Raw genomic sequence first — 18999 nt, forward strand, 5'->3', positions numbered from 1 at the left:
ATATCAGCTATGTTTTTATAAATGAATTTACACTGAAAGGTGTTTTCTGTTATGTAACTGTGATTAATGAGGGAAAAAGAACTGATCTGACAACATGACCGAAAAGTGGACCTAAAACCTTTCAAATGGACTGTAGTGTGTATAGACGTTCTATAAACTCTATGCAGAGCTCAGATAAACAGCACTTTTTAGTTTTCATACTTTTAGTGGGCTATTAGCTGTACTTAGTATGTTATGAAATTCACACCAGTCACAATTAGCCAAACAACTTTATTTGGAGAAGTGCTGCCCGCAGAATAGCGAACAATATAAATCCTATTCTGACTCGCATCCATGGAAAAAAGAAAAACAGATCAATGGTTTAATTTTATTACCCTTAACATCTTCAAAAAGCAGTCTGCACCATTTTTCATAGATGTGTGAAAAAAATGTAAAAAGATTGCATTTAAACGTCTTGATCACGGTGGTGGTGCTCTCCTCCAAACATGGTCACAAATCACGTTGGTATGCGGCTGCGCAGATACTCCATCAGTGCATCTGTTCCTTTGGCCACAATTGCTGCTCTGGGTGTGCGGAAAGGATTTCCCTCCAGACTCAGACACCTGAGGAACAACACCAAATTCAACTCATTTTGTGAGGAATTTATTGTACATCTTACAGGAATTTACACAGTTTCCAAACTCGGCTGCGATTTTAAGTAGATGCACTTATGGTATAGAGGTGGGAATCAGCAGACAGCCCATGATATGATATTATCATGATACTTCACTCATGGTACGATATTATTGCCATTTAGCATTTTGTGACATGCTCACAGAAGCATATATTGTCATTTATAACTTCAAATTCTGTCCTCAAAGATAAACGTTGTCAGCATCTGCTTTATCCAGCAGGATAAAGTGATCTCACTTAAAAAAATAAAATAAATAATGAGTAAGGTCCTTACCTGAGGCTGGTACACAGGCCCAGTTCAGGAGGGATGTTGAGCAGGTCATTGTTTGCCAGATCTAGTGTTGACAGATGAGTCAATTTCATCAGGCGACTAGGATCCACCTCACACACCTGGTTATTAGCAAGCAATATAGTCTCCAGAGAAAGGGTCTCATACAGGACGTCAGGGAAGGATTTGAACCTGTGAGCAACAGAAATACACCGAGTACACAAACACAGGTCAGACAGGCCAACTTACTGAACCACTGTACATGTGCTCCATTACCTACAGTTTATGAGCCACAAAGCGAGGAGGCCGAACTCCGTGACAACAACGTGAAGCGATTTGTAGCTAAGACCATGACGATAACATATTTTTCTTATTAGTTTCATGAGAGCAGAGGATCATTGTCTAGTCTGTGATTAACTTCATTTTCAATGCACAGCATCATATTCTGAGGTCCAAACTGTACAACATACTGTAGGCAGGAATCAACATGTCAGCTGACACCCCTTGTGGAATCAGATCGAGTAAGACAACAGTGGATGCTTCATGCTAAGCTGCTAAGGGCAGAGGTTTAGATCACATCCCACTGAGTTCCATCTTTCCATCCTGCACACTCTTCTTTATTTAGTGCTTAGATGTGGTGCTCAGAAAGGTCAGTCAAGGGAAGGTCTTGCAATGGATCACAAGCTGTATATGGAACATCACAACACACAACATTACAAGCTAACAGCACTGAAGTGCTTTATGGAGTAATGTGCAAGCCATGTCAGGATCGCCTCAGAGCTGATCAGACATCAAGGAGGAATCCAAGTAAGGCGCTGGGACTGCTGTGGCTGCTCCCTCGAGCAGCTGCGTATGTGTGTGCGGGGTGTGATGAAAAAATGCTGGATGATGGGGCTGCAATGTGGAGTTAAGTTACCTGTTGTAAACGAGGATAATGGAACGTAGTTTAGTTAAGTTCTGCATTTCAGACGGTAAATCACTCAGCTGATTATTCCTAAAACAAACGAAAGAAACAAATACAGCATAAAATATTAACACCTGACCCTTCCCTTTTCAGAGGTTTCATACATCTTACTGACTAGTACTAAAAACAACACCCATTATTATGTAATGTCAGATTATAGCTTAATTTAAACAGGACAGGACGGGAGACTCCAGAGCTAAAATGTTGGCAGTGGTTTGCAATGATGTGGTGTCTGATTTAGAAAGGCAAAAATAAAGCAAAAGAACACACACACACACACACACATGAATGATGCGGTGGATTTCTGTCCTTTCTGTACTTTGGACTCAAAATTTGCATATTATATAATAAATGGGAGCTTCCTGAAATAGATTCTGTCCATATCTGAGTGTCGGCTGTGTCTGCGTACCGGAGATCGATGTGTGTAAGCTGGAGTAACTTGCAGATGTCAGGTGAACAGCTGATCAGTCTATTGAAACCCAGATTGACTTCTGACAGCGAAGATTGGAATTCCACCAGCCTGCAGACAGAAGTGTGATTAGCCTGCAATCATCTGCATTAAAATGGCTTTTTGTTGGGGCTTTACCGTCTGTCACACAGTGATGCTCTGTGTGTGAAAGAAAGAGAGCGAGGGAGTGTGCGTGTACCTGGGAGGAACTGAAGTCAGCTGGTTTTTGCTGAAGTTAACTGTGGCAATGCTCTGACCAGCTGCACCATCAAACAGCTCCTCTGGGATACTCCCTGCTTGCTTGTCACTGGTCACAAACACATTCACATTGGAGTATTTAGCGTAAATATACTGTAATAACCAATAATTATTAGGCATGGGAATTGATAAGAATTTAGCAATTCCATTGTCTCGATCCCTTGTCCACTTGATTAACTATTCATTCTCGCATCGATTGCTATTGGCGCTACTTTGTGAGCTACCACCATAACTAAACTGCATATCACAGACTTTACATTCTGCAAATTAATTGCATGATGTGGTCAAATGTTTGTGCATGTTGGGGGTATTTCTCCTCTTTGTTGGGATCAGTGTTGGGTCATTACTCCAAAACAGTAATTATTACACAGAACATTAAAAGTAATGGCGTACGTTACTTAATTACTCCCACGAGTCAGTCATTTGTTACACTACTCGTTACAGTCAAAGGAGCTTGCAAAGAAAAGCATCTGGACTTCTTTAAGTTACTTGAAGACGTTTCACCTCTCATCCGAGAAGCTTCTTCAGTTCTAAGGTCAAATGGTGGAGAGTCCCAGATATAAACCTAGTAATGTAAAGTAATGTAACTACTCGTTACATTACTTTTGTGTTTCTCCATAAAATGACCTGTAATCACCATTTAACACTATAAGCCTGAGGCTAAAGTCCCACACACCAACACAAACCCCTATCCGGATGAAGACACATATGATCTTTCTCTTAGTATTTAGGTATGAAGACAAATCCAACAGCACAAAGCAAAGACAAAAACCAGCACAAAGAGCCTGGTGAGTATAGTTTTCTGATTCCCTGACGGAGTACATGCACATTCCTGTGGAAATGCAGAAACCAGTCTATATAACTAACCTGTATGCCAACAGCTTGAGAGTTTTAATGTCATGCACATTGACCCTGGCCTGGCTGGGTAACATCATAGCTGTATCTCCTCCATCTGTTTTGTCAGGCTCCTCTACAAAAAACAGACAAAAGATCATGTAAGGACAGCAGAATCTGTAGATTTGCACCCAGGACAAGAAGAACTAAAGCATTGATAGCAATACCATCACACTACTAAGCATTATTAAGGTATTAATAAGGTGTTAGCACGTTCATTTATATAGCATAACTACTAGTTAGTATCCCATTTACATATACAGGTAGGGCAAAAAACCACTTTACCTTTAACTCTTCCTCTCAAATACTTCAGAAGCTCACTGGTTCCTTTCTGTAAGAAAAGACAACGTTTCTCCAGATTCTCTGAATATTTTCTTGATATTATGTACTGCAGATAATGAATTACTCAAAGATAATAATATTTAATGTGATTTAAAAGTCTTTTAGTTTTTAAATTTAAAGAACATTCCAACTTTTCTGGAATTCACGTTGTATTACAACTTCTCCATATAATCCTGTAAATGCAGATTTCAGTGTTTTTACATATTCAGCTGCCACGTTTCCTTTCTCTCTTCCTTTCCTCTGTTTTACCATGCATACTCTGTATTTGAGTCCTCATGTGTCACCTACAGAGAGGATGTCTCTCCTGATTCCTCGCAGAGGGTTTCCCTCCAACAGCAGCACGTTCAGATTGGGCAGCAGGCTGAGTGACGCTGGAAGGCTGACAGGACACAAAATATTATTTGTATGAAAATCTACCTGCTAGGATTTACTCTGAAAAGGTGGACACTTTTCAGATATAACATCAAGAAATACTTGAAATAAAGAAAACGAGAATAAAATACAAATTAGGCATAAATTCAGACTAATGGCACTAGAAACTTGATGCAGCTGCTCTCAGTGTAGAGCAGTGATTATATTTCCTTCCAGCTGAATTCAGTCGCATCCTGGCTGCTTGCAGGTATAAAAGGTTTACTGAGCAGTGTGTCATCATACTGAAAGCTTACCTGGTAATGTCATTGTTGGTGAGGTCAAGGCGCGTTAGCGTACTCAGTAAAGTGATCTCTTCAGGGACTATTTTGATCTTGTTGTTTCTGAGTTCCAGAAGAGAGATGGCTGTCAGGCAGGATAGCTGCTCCGTCTGCAACTGCTCAATTTGGTTGTTCCCCACATATAACTCCTACACACACACACGCACACACACAGTTACATCTTTCTGCACTGCCAGAGTAATGGATGCACAGAAGCATGTCTCAGACACAATACAGAGCGCAAAGTGATTTGGTCATTGCTCCAATACCGTCAGCTTCACTCACACCACAAAGGAGTTTTAATTCCTGGAACATCATTTTGCTGTTAATACCTTGAGCGCAGGTGCGGGGAGCTTTGGGAGGAAGCGGAGCTTGTTATGTCTAAGGTAAAGCTGCTCCAGAGCGAGCATCTCCGATAGGCTTTCAGGAATCTCAGTCAGCTGATTGTCACTGCAGTCCAGCAGCTTAACATCTGCCAAATTAAACCAGAGTTCAAAAAAGCCAGAAAAAGTAACACAACTTTCAGCTGCTGACATGCCCATCTTATTACAGGGCCTTAGTGTATGTCAAAGAAATAACTTGTTGTCCCTCCACCCACATCTTGGGGAATTATTGGCCAGCTTGTAGCAAACATAAAAATACAGAGAGAGCTGCCCAAAATAAAGCTCAAGCTGTACTACTGTGACCTATTCATTCACGAGTTTGTCTTATATTAATATTTTCTGTTGTGTGGAACATTATGGCAGACATAAAATGACACTATTGTGTTATCCAGAAATAAATACAAAGATTTAAACACAGAACCTTGTTATAAGGTGTCCGTGCTGATTACTGCACCATTGTTCTACCTGGGGGGTAAAAGAACCCCAAGCAAACAAATAAAATTCCAGTGAATTTACAAGAAGGAAACAAGAGGAGGAGCCATGATGCTGTTGCAGCTTTGCTGGATATTCATTCAAAATCCACCCGGCACGACCACAAAAATCGGCATTGATGCCGTCGTTTATTTTTCAGGAGGACAATGAAATTTAAAAAACAAAAGAAAGGCTCTGCATGAACTATTGTTGCTGTTTTTTTTAATGCAACTGATCTGAACATCGAAGTCTGCCATAGGTGTGAATGTGAGCATCAAACATTACCCTCTGTCACACTCCCTCTAGTCACTTGCTTGTGCTTTGCTTTGCTTTATAGCAGCTGATCTTCATCTTTTAGATAAGCACCAATTCTCCAACAGTAAACAAAATCAATTCTGATATATCTGAATATGCACAGAGTTATGTTATTATTCAATAAAACAACATTAGCTAACAATAGCTATGGTCCTTCACTAAACAAAACACCTGCCCAGTTCTCTACCGTTTCTCCTCAAACCACAAATACATTTGTCACCGGTGGCTGTTTTTTCTCCTGATCCTCGTCTGTTTCTGGTCATCTTGATGTCTATCAGACTATTAATTATAAGGCTGTGGTCATATGCATACATAGATGTTTATACTTTAGTGCATATTTTATGTCAAATCTATATTATTGCATTCTTTTTATAAACATCTATTCGGTGTGGTCGCCAACCTGCGAGCTGCTTTTGAAGAAAATAAATGGATGGAATAATTTGTTACGCCGGAACAAACGCTTTCTCATTCACAACTTATTTGTAAGCACTTCTGCAACTCTTACTTGTGAGCCGGGCTAGGCTGTCTGGGAGCCCGCTAAGCTGGTTGTGACACAGGTTCACTTTCTGTAAACTGACGAGACACCCGAAACTGGAGGGCAGGCTCTTCAGCTGGTTGCTGGACGCGTCCTTTAATCATTCAACAGGATGGACAGAAATTGACCATCATTCCATTTCAGTCTTTCATTCCACTTTGTTTTAATTGGGAAATAAATGGATTATCAATGCATTTCCAATACAGGAGAGAGAGGAAGACACACTAGAGTGCATGCATTATGCATTAGTTACCAGCTCTGTGAGGTTCGCGAGCTGTCCCAGATCCTCTGGCAGGTTCTCCAGCAGATTCTGCTGCAGTGTGAGGCTACGGAGGTTCTTTAGAGTACACATCTCAACTGGCAGAGAGTCTAACTGATTATGACTGGCCACACAGAACAAAAACACAACAGATCACTAGTTATTGCCAACTTCAGAATGCTGATATGCTCACTTTTCTTCACTGCAGCCCCCGCATGCTTCTTAAAGGACTGCAGACACAAGCCCTCTCTTTCACTTGCACACTTAAATGCATGTAAATACATCATTTGTTTTTTGACAGCTGTTTAATGCACTTAAATTATTAAAGTACTAGTAGTAAAGACCTCATTTATGAAAGACCTGCAGTGTCTTCTCTTTTGAATATTTATTATTGCTCATTAATAAGGCACAAGTATTTCTTATGCAATGAACTGGTGGAATAATCAATAGGACACTCCATTACTAAAATGACTGATAGCTCCAGCAAATTCTGTATTTAGTCTTCATTTACTGTTTTGCTCGTCTCTCTTTTGTACTGTTGTACGTATGATTATGAAGAGTTAAACTAAACATTAAAGAGCTCAAACAAAGAAAACTAGGTTTTGTTCTCCAATGACTAATATATTGTTTTGAAGTTTGGAGTTGATCCAACAGAAACTAAAGCTTTTTCTTAACTCGTGTGACTTTGACTTTTGACCTTGAAGGATTACATCATAAAATGGTGTATTTTAGCTTTATCCATATGATTGAAGCAGACGTGGCTGAAATCTTTGGCTTCCATAAGCTGTACAAACTTGAGAGTTTTAGATCTATTGTGACATCTTGAAAAAATAAAGTGTACAGCTCTTTCCTGCACTTTCACACGACATATGACTTGATATGGTTTCTTTAAATGTTTTTTAGTTCGCCTTAGCCAACCTAAGTATTCATGTTACCCAAGGCCTAGTCTGCTACTGTGAAGTTTGAAAACAATACATAACTAATTTTGGGTAATGAAAGTTTTTACTGATTTTCATATTTGGTGCAACCAAACCTGATTTTCACCAAAACTAAATGAGCTTGAGCCGTTATCGATCATCACAGAGAATTTGAAGCTGACATCTTGGAAACTGGACTGTGGACAAACTAACAGAACCGATTACAAACTCCCTCTGTGGTTCCAGTGGACACAAGACTGGCCAGCAGACCGGGTATACTGCACAGTCTGTACACGGCCTCCAGCCACAAACACACTCTACAGGGAGATTGCTTTTGCGCTAACCCACTGAACCATAGTCCAGACTGTGGTTGAGTACCAGAGTTCAGGCTGGGCTGTAAAATAAAAGGTGGTCATACCACATACTGACTTTCAAACACATTACACACCTTACATACTGTATTTCCATGTGTATCTGCACATTTCAATAAACCGCTACATCTATTTTCCTGGCAAAATGTAAACAAACTGGGGTGGCTGTTGCACAGTATTGTAACATAAGATATTTTATTGGAGTATTATGAGTGTGCACAAACTTTTTCAGATTTCTCTTTTCCATTAGGATTATGGACTTATGGTGTGTGTGAGTGTGTGTACCTGAGTCGCAGCTGTTGAAGATTCTGCAGTTCTCCCAAAGCACTGGGTAAACTACTTAACTGGTTGTCATGTAGCTGGTAAAACAAAAGTTGACATTTTTTGTTTATTAGCTGGATTTCAAGTCATAATTTTCACAGGTGAAAACAGAAACTGCATTTCCTCTAATCAGCACTTGAGGCTAGTTTTAAATTCTGAGACAATTGCCCATACAGTCCCGTTTACAGCCTGGTACAATAAAACGGTTTTGATCTTTGCTGGTAGCTTTCATGCACTGTATCACAAGTAGTTAGAAAGCACTAAGTATAGAGGCAGTGCTTGTGAGAACTGGTGTGATTGGGTGAATGTGGCATGTTGTATAGAGCGCTTTGAGTGCTCCGGGAGAGTAGAAAAGCGCTACATAAGAATCAGTCCATTTACCATTTAAAAACAGAAATATATGTTGGAAACATTTTTAGATTAAAAATGTTTCCATGTCAAATTCTAATCAGCTTTTGTTCAACATAGTTTTACTGCATTGTTAGGTTAGTTGAATGTATTGTCTCTGACTAACACAGCATTAGCAATTAGCTTATTATTGAGGGGAAGAAAAAAAAACCCAAAACATGAGAACCCCCCCCCCCCCCCCAAAAAAAGTAATATATACACATATATATATATACACACACACACACACACACAAATAATAGACATACACTCAGCTAGCTTGTTGATTGAGGCTTCTACTACTTACATCCAGTGTAGTCAGTCCAGGCAGCAGGCTGATGTCATCTGACAATAATGTAATCTGATTGGATGAGAGCAGTAGTTTTGTGAGGTCTGTCTGCTCCCACCAGCGATCTGCTGCTCCAAAGGACACATTCTGCTGGGCCTCCTCTGGTGTGTCGATGTTTAGACGATAGACATTCTGGGGAACTGAGCCACGTGTTAGTCGGGTTTCTACGCAGTATTGGTGACATTAAATTCATTTCATGTCCTGGAGACTCAAGCCTAATTTTTACTTGCCTAACCCCAACCATAACACTTTTTCCATTCACATAACTGGCCTACAACATGAAAGTAAAAATAGGATTATGCTCCCATGATGATAATAATAATAATAATAATAATAATAATAAAAATAATAGTAGTAGTAAGAAAAAGTGGTGCCTGTAGCTCACAAGATAGAACAGGTCATCTACTAAGGTTGAAATTCGATCCCTGGCTGCTCCCATGCCAAATATCCTTGGGCAAGGTTTAACCCTGTGTGTTCTCCGATGAATCCATCAGAATATGAATGCGTGCAAATGTTAGAAAGCGCTTACTTAGACAAACCATAAACCTATGCTTGTGTGAATGGATGAATGAGGCAAGTTGTATAAGCATGAATAAAGGCCATTTACCATTCACCTGACACAACAAAGGCCAGTGTAATTTTTTTGTGGAAAGAGACCATTGCCATGAAGGTATGCACAACATGGTACGAGTCACAAAGTAACAAAGCCAATAAATTCCTGGACCCCAGGTTTCATCTTAACCTTTGCAACAGCAACAAGAACAATAAACTTTGTCCGGCTGGGCCTACCTTTCAGAAGGTCGCCACAGTGGATCTGCCTCCATCTCACTCAGCATCCTCTGCCATACCAACCCTCTACATATCTTCCTTTACTACATCTATAAAGCTCTTCCTTCTGCCTGGCAGCTCCATCTTCATCATCATCCATCAAATATATACACACACTATTCCTTCTCTGCACATGTCCAAACCATTTCAGCCTTATCTGTCTGACTTTGTTAGCTAACTTTTTTTTTTTTTTTTTAATTGCTGTTGCTTTCCTAACAGGTCAAAGTGTTGTGACCATTCTCCTCTGATCTCTGGCATCAACAAAGCATTTTCCCCCAGATAACTGCTGCTCACCAGACATTTCTCTTTTTCAGACTATGCTCTGTAATCCCCGGTGATGGTTGTGCAGGAAAATCCCAGCAGATCAGCAGTGTCTGAAATACTCACCAGCCAGACTGGCACCAACAATCCTCCCACTTTTAAAGTCATTTAGATCCCCTTTCTTCCCCATTCTCATACTCTATTTATACTCAGGTCGTCTTAACCCTGTCTACATGAATAAATGGGTTGCTGTCATGTGGCCGGTTGATTACATGATTACATTAACAAGCAGTGTAGATTAAGCAGAGAGACTTACACTGGCGTAAAATATACTTTTTGGAAACCGGCAGGATCATGTGTCAGTGTTCAAACATGAGCAATATGGGAATATCAAGGTTCAGTTTGTTCAGTCAAAATATATACTGAAAGAAGTCCAGCGAGGAAGAAAACGTGTAGTCTTATTATTATTATTATTATTATATATTATATATTATAATATATTAGGTTACTTTTTTTTATTAAATCAATGGCAGATCTGGTCTTTTAGTGGTGCTGTATGTGTGAGCTAACATAAAATTACCTTCTTTCAGTCCTCGGCCGGACAGGTTGAGCTGCCCGCTCTTCCGGGCCGCCTTCAGCAGGCCGTACGGAACAGTCGGCTCTGCCGTTTGCACCTTAAAGCCCGCCAGAGAATCCTTACACCCCCCTTTGAATCGAGACATGGTGAAATAAACCCGCGTTGAACTCAGCTGATGTTTAACCTCAGCACCTCACCCACCCACAGCCTTCCGCCTAAATTAAAAGCGTTTCCGTTTACGATCCTTCAGAATAAAAGTCCTTTATTCACACTTTGTCTTCTAATCAATCGATTTATGCGGCATAAGAAATAAAATATCCTTTAAACACGAACAAGTGACATTTAAAACTTAAAAATCTACGACTCAAACTCTGGCTTGATGTGGTCTTGGAAGTATTTCGCACACTCAGGTTACACACGCTGTCATATCAAAGGGTTCAACAGGGGGCGCTAAATGTTCAGGAGTTCAGCTCCAGCTGCAGTTATATTGCATCAAAGCCTCAGTGACAGACATACAGGGATCGTGAGCTTACATACCCGTGGACACAGATGTCTGATGGATACTAGCCAGCTAGATTTCAATAGAAAGGCTTAAAAAATTATGATTATTATATTGATTATGACATAGCATTTAAGGTTACCACAGTAAAAAGGTCCTGAGTAGTGATTAGTAGTGATTAGTGTTTGGCCACTTAAAATATCTTTATAGGACTATTGTTATACTTGTTGCCATTTCTGCTGCTTTCTTGGCCAGGTCTCTCTTCAAAAAGACATTTTTAATGTCAACAAGACTTTTTAACTGGACAAATAAGCAATATATACAAGTCACTTTGCCAAAAAAACTGATTACAGCTTCTACCTCGTGGCAGAAATGTTGTTTGTGACTTGATGTCATTCATGAGGGATGGATTTGACATATGTTTCACATATTAAAGACAACAAATTACTTTCAGCAGTTTAAATACTGGTAATCACTTTTTGGCAGACCATCGCTTTTTGGCACAAACAATCTGAAAACCATAAGAGCACCAGTGATACCCCACTTCAGAGCAGTATTTCGAAACATCTGTGCTTTGGGAGCTCGACACAGTGAGGAAACGTCAGCATCAAAACTCCCATCCCTGGTCTCGGGTTCAAATCCACCATGATCTGATTTTTCTGTGTGGAGTTTGCATGTTCTCACCGTGGGTCTCTCCAGCGTGGGTTTTCTCTGGAGCTTCCTCCCGAGGTAATTAGAGTTAGGTTAGATTAATGACTCTAAATTGCTGTGCTACAGTTTGTACTTTGCCTCTCATCACATAGCAGCTGGGATAATCTCTGAGACTCTAAGATAGATGTACACACGGTGTATACATCCATCCACAAAGGAAATATCCTAATAAAAATTCACTAATGTTTTTGAATGATCGAATCAGACATTAGATTGAAAACAGAGACAAAGTTTATTTATGAGTTCAAATCTAATTTCTTCGAGTTCGTGTTAAATCTACCATCAGGACACAGACATGTCGGCATACTGAAGATTTTCTCAGCAACTTTAATGTTGAGCAAAGCAATTCTCAGTAGGCAACTTCCATAAAAATGGCACACCTTTTTTTCTTGTCCTCTGCTTTCCTTTGCTTACCTAACTCCTACTTGTTTCATTCTCTTACATAGCCTACCCAGATTATTATGTTAGTGCAGAAAGAAGCGCTTTTGTTTGTTTGTTTTTTTGCCCAGAATGCCACTTGGATAATCTAGGCTCAGCAATCAAGTTAAACTGCTGCTGTTAAAGCTATAAAATATTTCAGTATATTCAGATTCTTTGTAATGGCCCTGTGATTTTTACTCAGCAGTGCTCGCCTAATTAACTATTGTCCCTTATGAGGCCTATGGCTGTACATGAACCACGTGAAAATGCTGAAATGTAAGAGCACAATAACTTTCTGTGATATTATCTGTGTGGACTGTGAACTTTGACCCCAGTTAGTGTTAGGTGCATGTGTTTTCTCAGAAAGTCAGGTGAGCTGGAGTCCCATTTCTAGTGAGCTGTTGGATCGACTTGGTCTGAATTCACAATGAAAATATTTTTGTCATGCGTGCTGCTGTGTGCCACCATCTGCTTAGCTGACAGAGGTAAAACATGTCCCGCCTTCTGTTTGAATTCATATGTAATTCTGTATTTCTTACTACAAACAAGTGTGGGTTATATCGTCTTGCTGTCTACATATATGTGCGTCGGTGTGTCTGATTTTCTTTTATCTGCTATACTGTTTACAGCTCAGACGTTAGGTCATTGTTTAGTTACTTGATTTATTTTAACCTGGTGTCCTTAAACGCTAAAATGCTTGTTCTTGTGAAACACTAATCTGTCTAACTATGGCACTTTGTGGTACCATAAAATGTGTTTTCTTTGTTACTCAACTTTGTTTCCATATTTTGTTCATTAATGATTGAAGATGTCACATATGAGACCCTTGTTGCAGTGCGGTGTGAACCTGTAGGAACAATTATTCCTACAAACTGCTTCCACCAGGTTACATATAATTACCAGGTCTATCGAAATGAATAGAATGTAAACTCTGTCCTTCTGACTCGCTCTGTTTTTGATAAGGAGCAGTTCTGAGCCTAACGTCAAATTTAAAAAAATGATTATGTCATTAAAAACATACAAATTAATTTAAATTGGCTTTCACTTTATTTACAGTTATGCATTGATATCACAAATGTCATTATAATTCTCTGCACACACTGAGGACTCATCTTCCTTTTACAGACAGAAGCACCCATACTTTAAACTATGATGTTAAACAATCAGTTTAAGCTTATGGTAGACCCAAGTTTAGAGTAAGCATTTAGGGTAAGGTTTACAGAAAATCTGTGCAAAGTGCAATATCATCTGGTGATTAGAACCCCCCCAATAATAATGCAAGTCTGTGTGTGTGCAGGTGTTCAAAATGGCATGAGAGCAGCAGAAGGATCCAAGCCAGTGTCCCTTCAGCCCTGGCTACTCGGCCTGACAGCTGTTGTCGGTTTCCTTCTCCTTGTCTTCATTATTCTGGTTATTCAAAGACTACTTAAGAAAAGGTTTGTTTTAGGGAAAAAAGAGGAAATATGAAATATATGAAATCTCATGTAGCAAAAATGAATGCAAGCATAGCTTACTTTATAAACAATAATAATAATAATAATAATAATGGATTGCATTTATATAGCGCTTTTCGAGACCCTCAAAGCGCTTTACAATTCCACTATTCATTCACTCTCACGTTCACACACTGGTGGAGGCAACGGTGATGAGCGATGTCACAGCATATAAACCAAACCTCACAATTAGTCAGTATTTTTAGGGTAGGGTAAAGTTCATTTATTTCTAGGCAGAAGCACAGTGTGCTGCACGAGCACAAACTACCACAGTGATTGCATAGATAATGTATAAAACGATGTAAAAACTGAATTACTACAATACGAAACAGCAATAAAAAGTAAACACAAGAGTAAAAACAGTAAAACCTCCCTAGCAGAAAGAAGCTAGCCCCGTTGCCTAGAGCAAGGAGGCCAACGCCCACACACACACACACACACACACACACACACACACACACACACACACACACACACACACACACACACACACACACACATCAAAGAGTGAAAAGGTAGAACCATTGCAGACACAGTGCAGGTGCATTTCTCTAGCATCCAAAACAGCAGCACTGTTCCTGTAATCACCATTAAAACCTTGACTGGGAAAAAGCTAGCAGGCACCTGATAAACAAACTTTGACTTGAAGAAGCAGCCGTACTTCATCCATGGCTGTTTGTTTTACACAACAACAAATCAATAGAAAATCTACTGAAATGAAAATAAAATATGCTGATGAACTGTAAACCTATATGTTTATGCCAGGAGCTCAAGCCCCCTGGGTGTGCTTTATTTCTAAGCTTTTGTAACATTATTTTTTAAATGAATTAAGTTGCTTAATGGCATGCACCTAACACTAATAGCCTTCCTGTACCTTCTTCCCCATTTTCTTTAATTAATTCCAACAACCTTCATGGCTTCCTGCCAAACAGCAGCTCAAAGGAAGAAAATCCTGCAGGGTCCTGCGGCACCTCATGCACAACCACAATAGTGGGTCTAGCCAGTGATGCCAATTGTGTTCATCCTTGTAAATGAACCTACGAGTCGTAGACTTTAAAGTCTTCTTCATATGCCCCACTAACCTGTCAGTGCGCAAGTGATAGACGCTGGTCCGAACAGACTTTTAGCCCAATAATTCATAGTGTTCTTTTAAAGTGTGAGACAAGGTGCCGTGGTCCATCTGTATCCCTTTTGGGATGCTGACTCAGGAGGTGAACTAAAACAGCATCTGTGCTACACTCCTTGCAAAAATGCTAAGCAGCAGCGCTGCTTTGAGACATCTCACTGCATAATCCACAAGAACTAAAATAAAGTGATATCCCCCTGAGCGCAGCACAGACATCACATGTCATTGCCCATCATGCCATTGCCCATCAGTTTGTTAAACCTAGTCCAATCTGGCACATCCTTTAATCAGAATTAAGGGACGCAGAGAGAAACAGGTTACTAGGATATGAACAGGGCAGCTCCTCTCCCTCAGGTGGTGATGGAGGGTCTCCTCTTTGGGGCAAGGAGCCATGGTCTTGCCACCATTGGCTGAGGGCTCCCTGGTGGATCCTCTGAGCACGCCTGCGTCTTGTGGCCTGGGTCTGTAGCATCTCATCTTGTTGCTGATGCACTGCCTCAATCTCCTGATGCAGAGTGGGCAGCTCCTCAACCATCTTCACCGGTACCTGGACTGCGTGTATGGGCTACGCTTATTTACAAAGGCTTTTTCAGGCCTCAGTAGCCGCCTTCGTTTTGTCTCTGTCTCTCAATGCCAGCCCAGTGTTGTCCTCCCTCTGCCAGGCTCCAGCGTGCTACTGAAATAGGTAAGGCATGATTAGACCATCGTTGACAGCTGGGTCAGTCAGCCTCCCCTGGCAGTGCCCCTGAAACCACTGTACCACCTCTCCCCTGCAGCTAAGCCACAGACCACATCCTCCCTCCACAGCAACAATGGAAACTGTACTTCTGCATTACAATTACCAGTTAACTTGGTGGTGAAATTAATAACCTTGTTTTTCTTTAAAAATATCTAGTATTCACATCCATTAGACATAAATTTGGATGCACTTTCTTACATTATGAAGTCACTCACGGTATTCAAAGGTAGCTACAGGTAAAAGCGATTAAACAAATAACCTGTCTGATCATCACTGTCTTTTTTCTGCAGGGAGGATGGTTATGACGAGCCAGCAGGGGCGGATGGAGCTGAAATTCATCAAACCAGTCTGTAGCTGTTCATGACCAACTGAAGAGCACGATTCTGCTAAATCACACTCACTCACTTGTTTTTATTTAATAAAGTTATCATGGTCATATTTAGTGAATATTGCTATAAATCGAGTTTTTAAGTTGATGGTTGAGCAAATATCAGAAAATATCAGCAAAGACAAAAAGCACTTTTTCTCGCAAAACATGTCTGTGAGCTAAATAAAGAGTTGCTGTATTTTCCAGCGAGAGGAAAAAAACATTCATGTGCAAAACTGACAGATGGAGAAAGATGTAAGAAACAGGAGGAAGACGAGAGATTATTTGCAAAGCCAAGAACTGTTCTGGAAAACTGGAAATTTAAATCCTACATGTAGTGTCTTAATTCATTTTAGAGTTATTTTATATCAAATATTTGATCAATATAGAATCTGTTGCTGAATTATAAATTATGTTAAACATTTTACAAAACAAATTAAGTTTTGATTTGTGTTGTATTTGCAACATCAGGCATTTATTTACATTTTGCTCTTTAAAAATAAATGTTGCAATTTACTTTGGGTTTTTTCTTTGCAAATAAAATAAAACAAAATATGATATATTTAGTTTTAAAGGTTATGTTTACAATGATGCACTAGGTCTGGTTGGTTACTGGTTTATTGGTTAACCAGAGCTACTGGAGCTCACACCTGATGTACCAAATCCCACTGCTTCATATGTTAATCAAGAATAAATGAAAGAAGAAGAAGTGGTGTGATTAAGTTGTTTTTCCAATATCCTGTCGTCTTTTTATTTTTTATGCATCCCTACATAAAGCTGTGCTTTTAAATAATTTGTATCCTTCATAAATGTATTTGAGAAAATATATGCATGTTGATCAAGAATCAAAAAAATGATGGAAACAAAACTTGTCTGTTAGTAAAACTTACACAGTATTTGGGAAGAAGAACCTCATACCAACAGTCAGATCTGGTGATTGTGTCATGGTTGTGTGTTGCTTTGCTGCTTCAGGACCCGGACGACTTGCTGTGAATAATGAAACCATGAATTCTGCTCTCTACCAGGAAATCCCGAAGGAGAATATCTGGGCTTCAGTTCATGCCCTGAAGCTTAAGAGCAAGACAATGATTCAAAATTCAATTAAAAAAAATAAATAAATGGAAAAAACCCTCAACAACAAATAAAATAAGTCTCTTTCCAGCAATTATGCCACTGATATATAAACAAGCCTCATCCACAGAAAAAACCCCCACTTTTGTACAGAAATGCGATTGCAGATGGACATACAAGTATATGTAGGAAGGTAAACTCAAAAAGTTACTGTGGAGAAGCTGAATCTGTTAAAGGTTGTTAACCAGTAACGTCAGCTACAAACCACAGCAGTGAGCTTCCTGTTCCTACTGCAAACTCAGTTATTCATGCAGCGCTGTCATCTATGCACATTATATGTCTCTAATCCATAAAGAACTATTTTTATTCACTAGATCAATCCATCCATCGACAGGACTCTGAAACGTCTCTTTTCTTTGAACCGCTCCCTCCTTATCACAGTCACCATAGTGGAAAAAAAGTGGTAAGAGTGCACAATGGTGGCAGGAGTGGACCAGTGGGAGCTAAAAATGCTACAGACATAAATACATTTAACACATTTTGAGCTATGCTATTCAAAAGATAACCAAACAACATATTATTCCAAATTCAGTGTTGTGGATGCTGGCAGATCCCCCAGAGAGGAAGAGGAAGAGTTGTTTGAAAACCTTCAGGTATTGGCAAAATTGGGCCTCGAGGCCCGGTGTCCTGCTGGATCCATCACAGCTGATTCAAATGGCTAAATTACCTCCTCAACATGTCTTGAACTAATGAACTAATCATTTGATTCAGGTGTGTAGATCCAGAGTACTATTTAAAACCTGCAGGACACCGGCACTCGAGTCCTGGAGTTGGCCAAGCCTGATCTAGAGTCATGTTGTTTAAAGCAGCACTGGAAACATCCAGCAGGTGGTGCCAAAGCATTTAAGCCTTTTATAAGCTGTTAAATGGCTTCAGAGATCAAGAGCCCCATTGCCCTACATCTGTGTATCACGTACTGCTGCCCACTGTGCTTCACGAGCGCTGTTTTCCACTGTAGCTTGCTTAAGAGCTGGAATCACTGTCCCGAAGTGACTGTTTAATAGCAAATTTGTATTTACTTTAATAACTTAATAAGTTCCCCGTGATAACATCTGGTATGTGTATAAATCCACCCATCATCTTCTATTCATCCAGTTCAGGGTTGGGGGGACAGGAGCCTAACCCAGCTGTCACAGGGCAAGAGGCTGGTTGACCTTGGGAAGTTGCTAGCCCGTTGCATGCATGTCTTTGAGAAGAAGATAGATGGACATAACCTGGTAGACATGGGGGAAACAGACAAACTCCACAGAGAAAAGCCCCAGCCTGGATTTGAACCCAGAACCGTCCTGCTGAGTGCTAACCACCACACCAACATGCCACCCCACCGAATAAATAAATCAAAAACTGTCTGAACTTCACAAACTACAGGGCATGTGTATAGCCACTTCAGTTTCTGCTCAAATACAACCAAATATAAATCAAATATGTTTAATATATATCTATTAAATAAAATATATATCAATATGTTTGTAAGTGCATATGAGAGCATGAGGGTGGGAATGGATGTTTGTGTCTGTGTGTGCCTGTATGTCTGTGTCTATATGTCAGGTTGGGTATCAGACGCCACCTCTCTGGGGACACCTCAGGCCCTCCAAGGTTTGGAGGCCTATCTCCACCCACCACCACTTCCCCTGCCGGTGGCGGACTCCCTCAGGTGTCGGTGTGTTGGTGGTTCTTTGTGTCTGGGGGTGGGCGTCCGGGTACACACCGGCTCACTCCTTGGCGGCCGCTTGTCGGGGCCTGGGGCCTGGGGCTCGCTCGGGCCCCTTTGGAGGTGGGGTGCCCCCGGCCTCTCGGCCTAGGGCTCGGTCACTCAGGCGCAGCTGGGGGCCGGCGGAGCTCACGGGCGCGTCACTGCAACTCCCCCTGACTTCTGCTCCGCGGCTGCTGGGCGAGCCCTCATCTGGGACTCTCCTCAGCTCTTACTGGGACAGTGGCGCGGCTGCCCCTCTGTTGGTCTTCCATGGTCTCTTGTGTTCTGGGGGCCTCTGGATGTCTGGAGTT

At 40.6% G+C, this 18999-nt stretch overlaps 1 protein-coding gene across 2 annotated transcripts; it reads right to left on the reverse strand.

Moving 5' to 3' along the window:
• Window positions 1-256: 256 nt before the first annotated feature.
• lrrc40 (leucine rich repeat containing 40) lies at window positions 257-10724 on the reverse strand. 2 transcript variants are annotated; one of them, XM_085252197.1, is made up of 15 exons: window positions 10513-10724; window positions 8802-8983; window positions 8072-8145; window positions 6493-6622; window positions 6210-6333; window positions 4868-5007; window positions 4512-4684; window positions 4135-4225; window positions 3790-3835; window positions 3478-3580; window positions 2552-2659; window positions 2314-2424; window positions 1857-1934; window positions 947-1132; window positions 257-602 (listed from the first exon to the last, which is right to left on the reverse strand). In XM_085252197.1, exons 1-15 carry the CDS (start codon window positions 10652-10654, stop codon window positions 497-499), a joined length of 1794 nt encoding a protein of 597 aa, XP_085108323.1. In that variant the 5' UTR covers window positions 10655-10724; the 3' UTR covers window positions 257-496. The 2 variants fall into 2 exon arrangements, with proteins under 2 accessions (XP_085108323.1, XP_085108324.1); XM_085252198.1 differs by lacking the exon at window positions 1857-1934.
• Window positions 10725-18999: the final 8275 nt, after the last annotated feature.

Source organism: Mchenga conophoros, linkage group LG17, assembly GCF_057382185.1.
Source record: "Mchenga conophoros isolate Kocher_MC1m ecotype Shallow Benthic linkage group LG17, M_conophoros_male_GT1.1, whole genome shotgun sequence".
Lineage (NCBI taxonomy): Eukaryota > Metazoa > Chordata > Actinopteri > Cichliformes > Cichlidae > Mchenga > Mchenga conophoros.

What these genes read in the sequence shown, in the direction of transcription:
- lrrc40 (XM_085252197.1), bottom strand. Translation starts at nt 10,654, where the DNA reads ATGTCTCGATTCAAAGGGGGGTGTAAGGATTCTCTGGCGGGCTTTAAG. An exon ending in CTGGACTGACTACACTGGAT is followed by an intron (nt 8,146 to 8,801) that starts GTAAGTAGTAGA and finishes TTGTTTTACCAG; the next exon opens with CTACATGACAACCAGTTAAG. An exon ending in GGCCTGTGTACCAGCCTCAG is followed by an intron (nt 603 to 946) that starts GTAAGGACCTTA and finishes GTTGTTCCTCAG; the next exon opens with GTGTCTGAGTCTGGAGGGAA.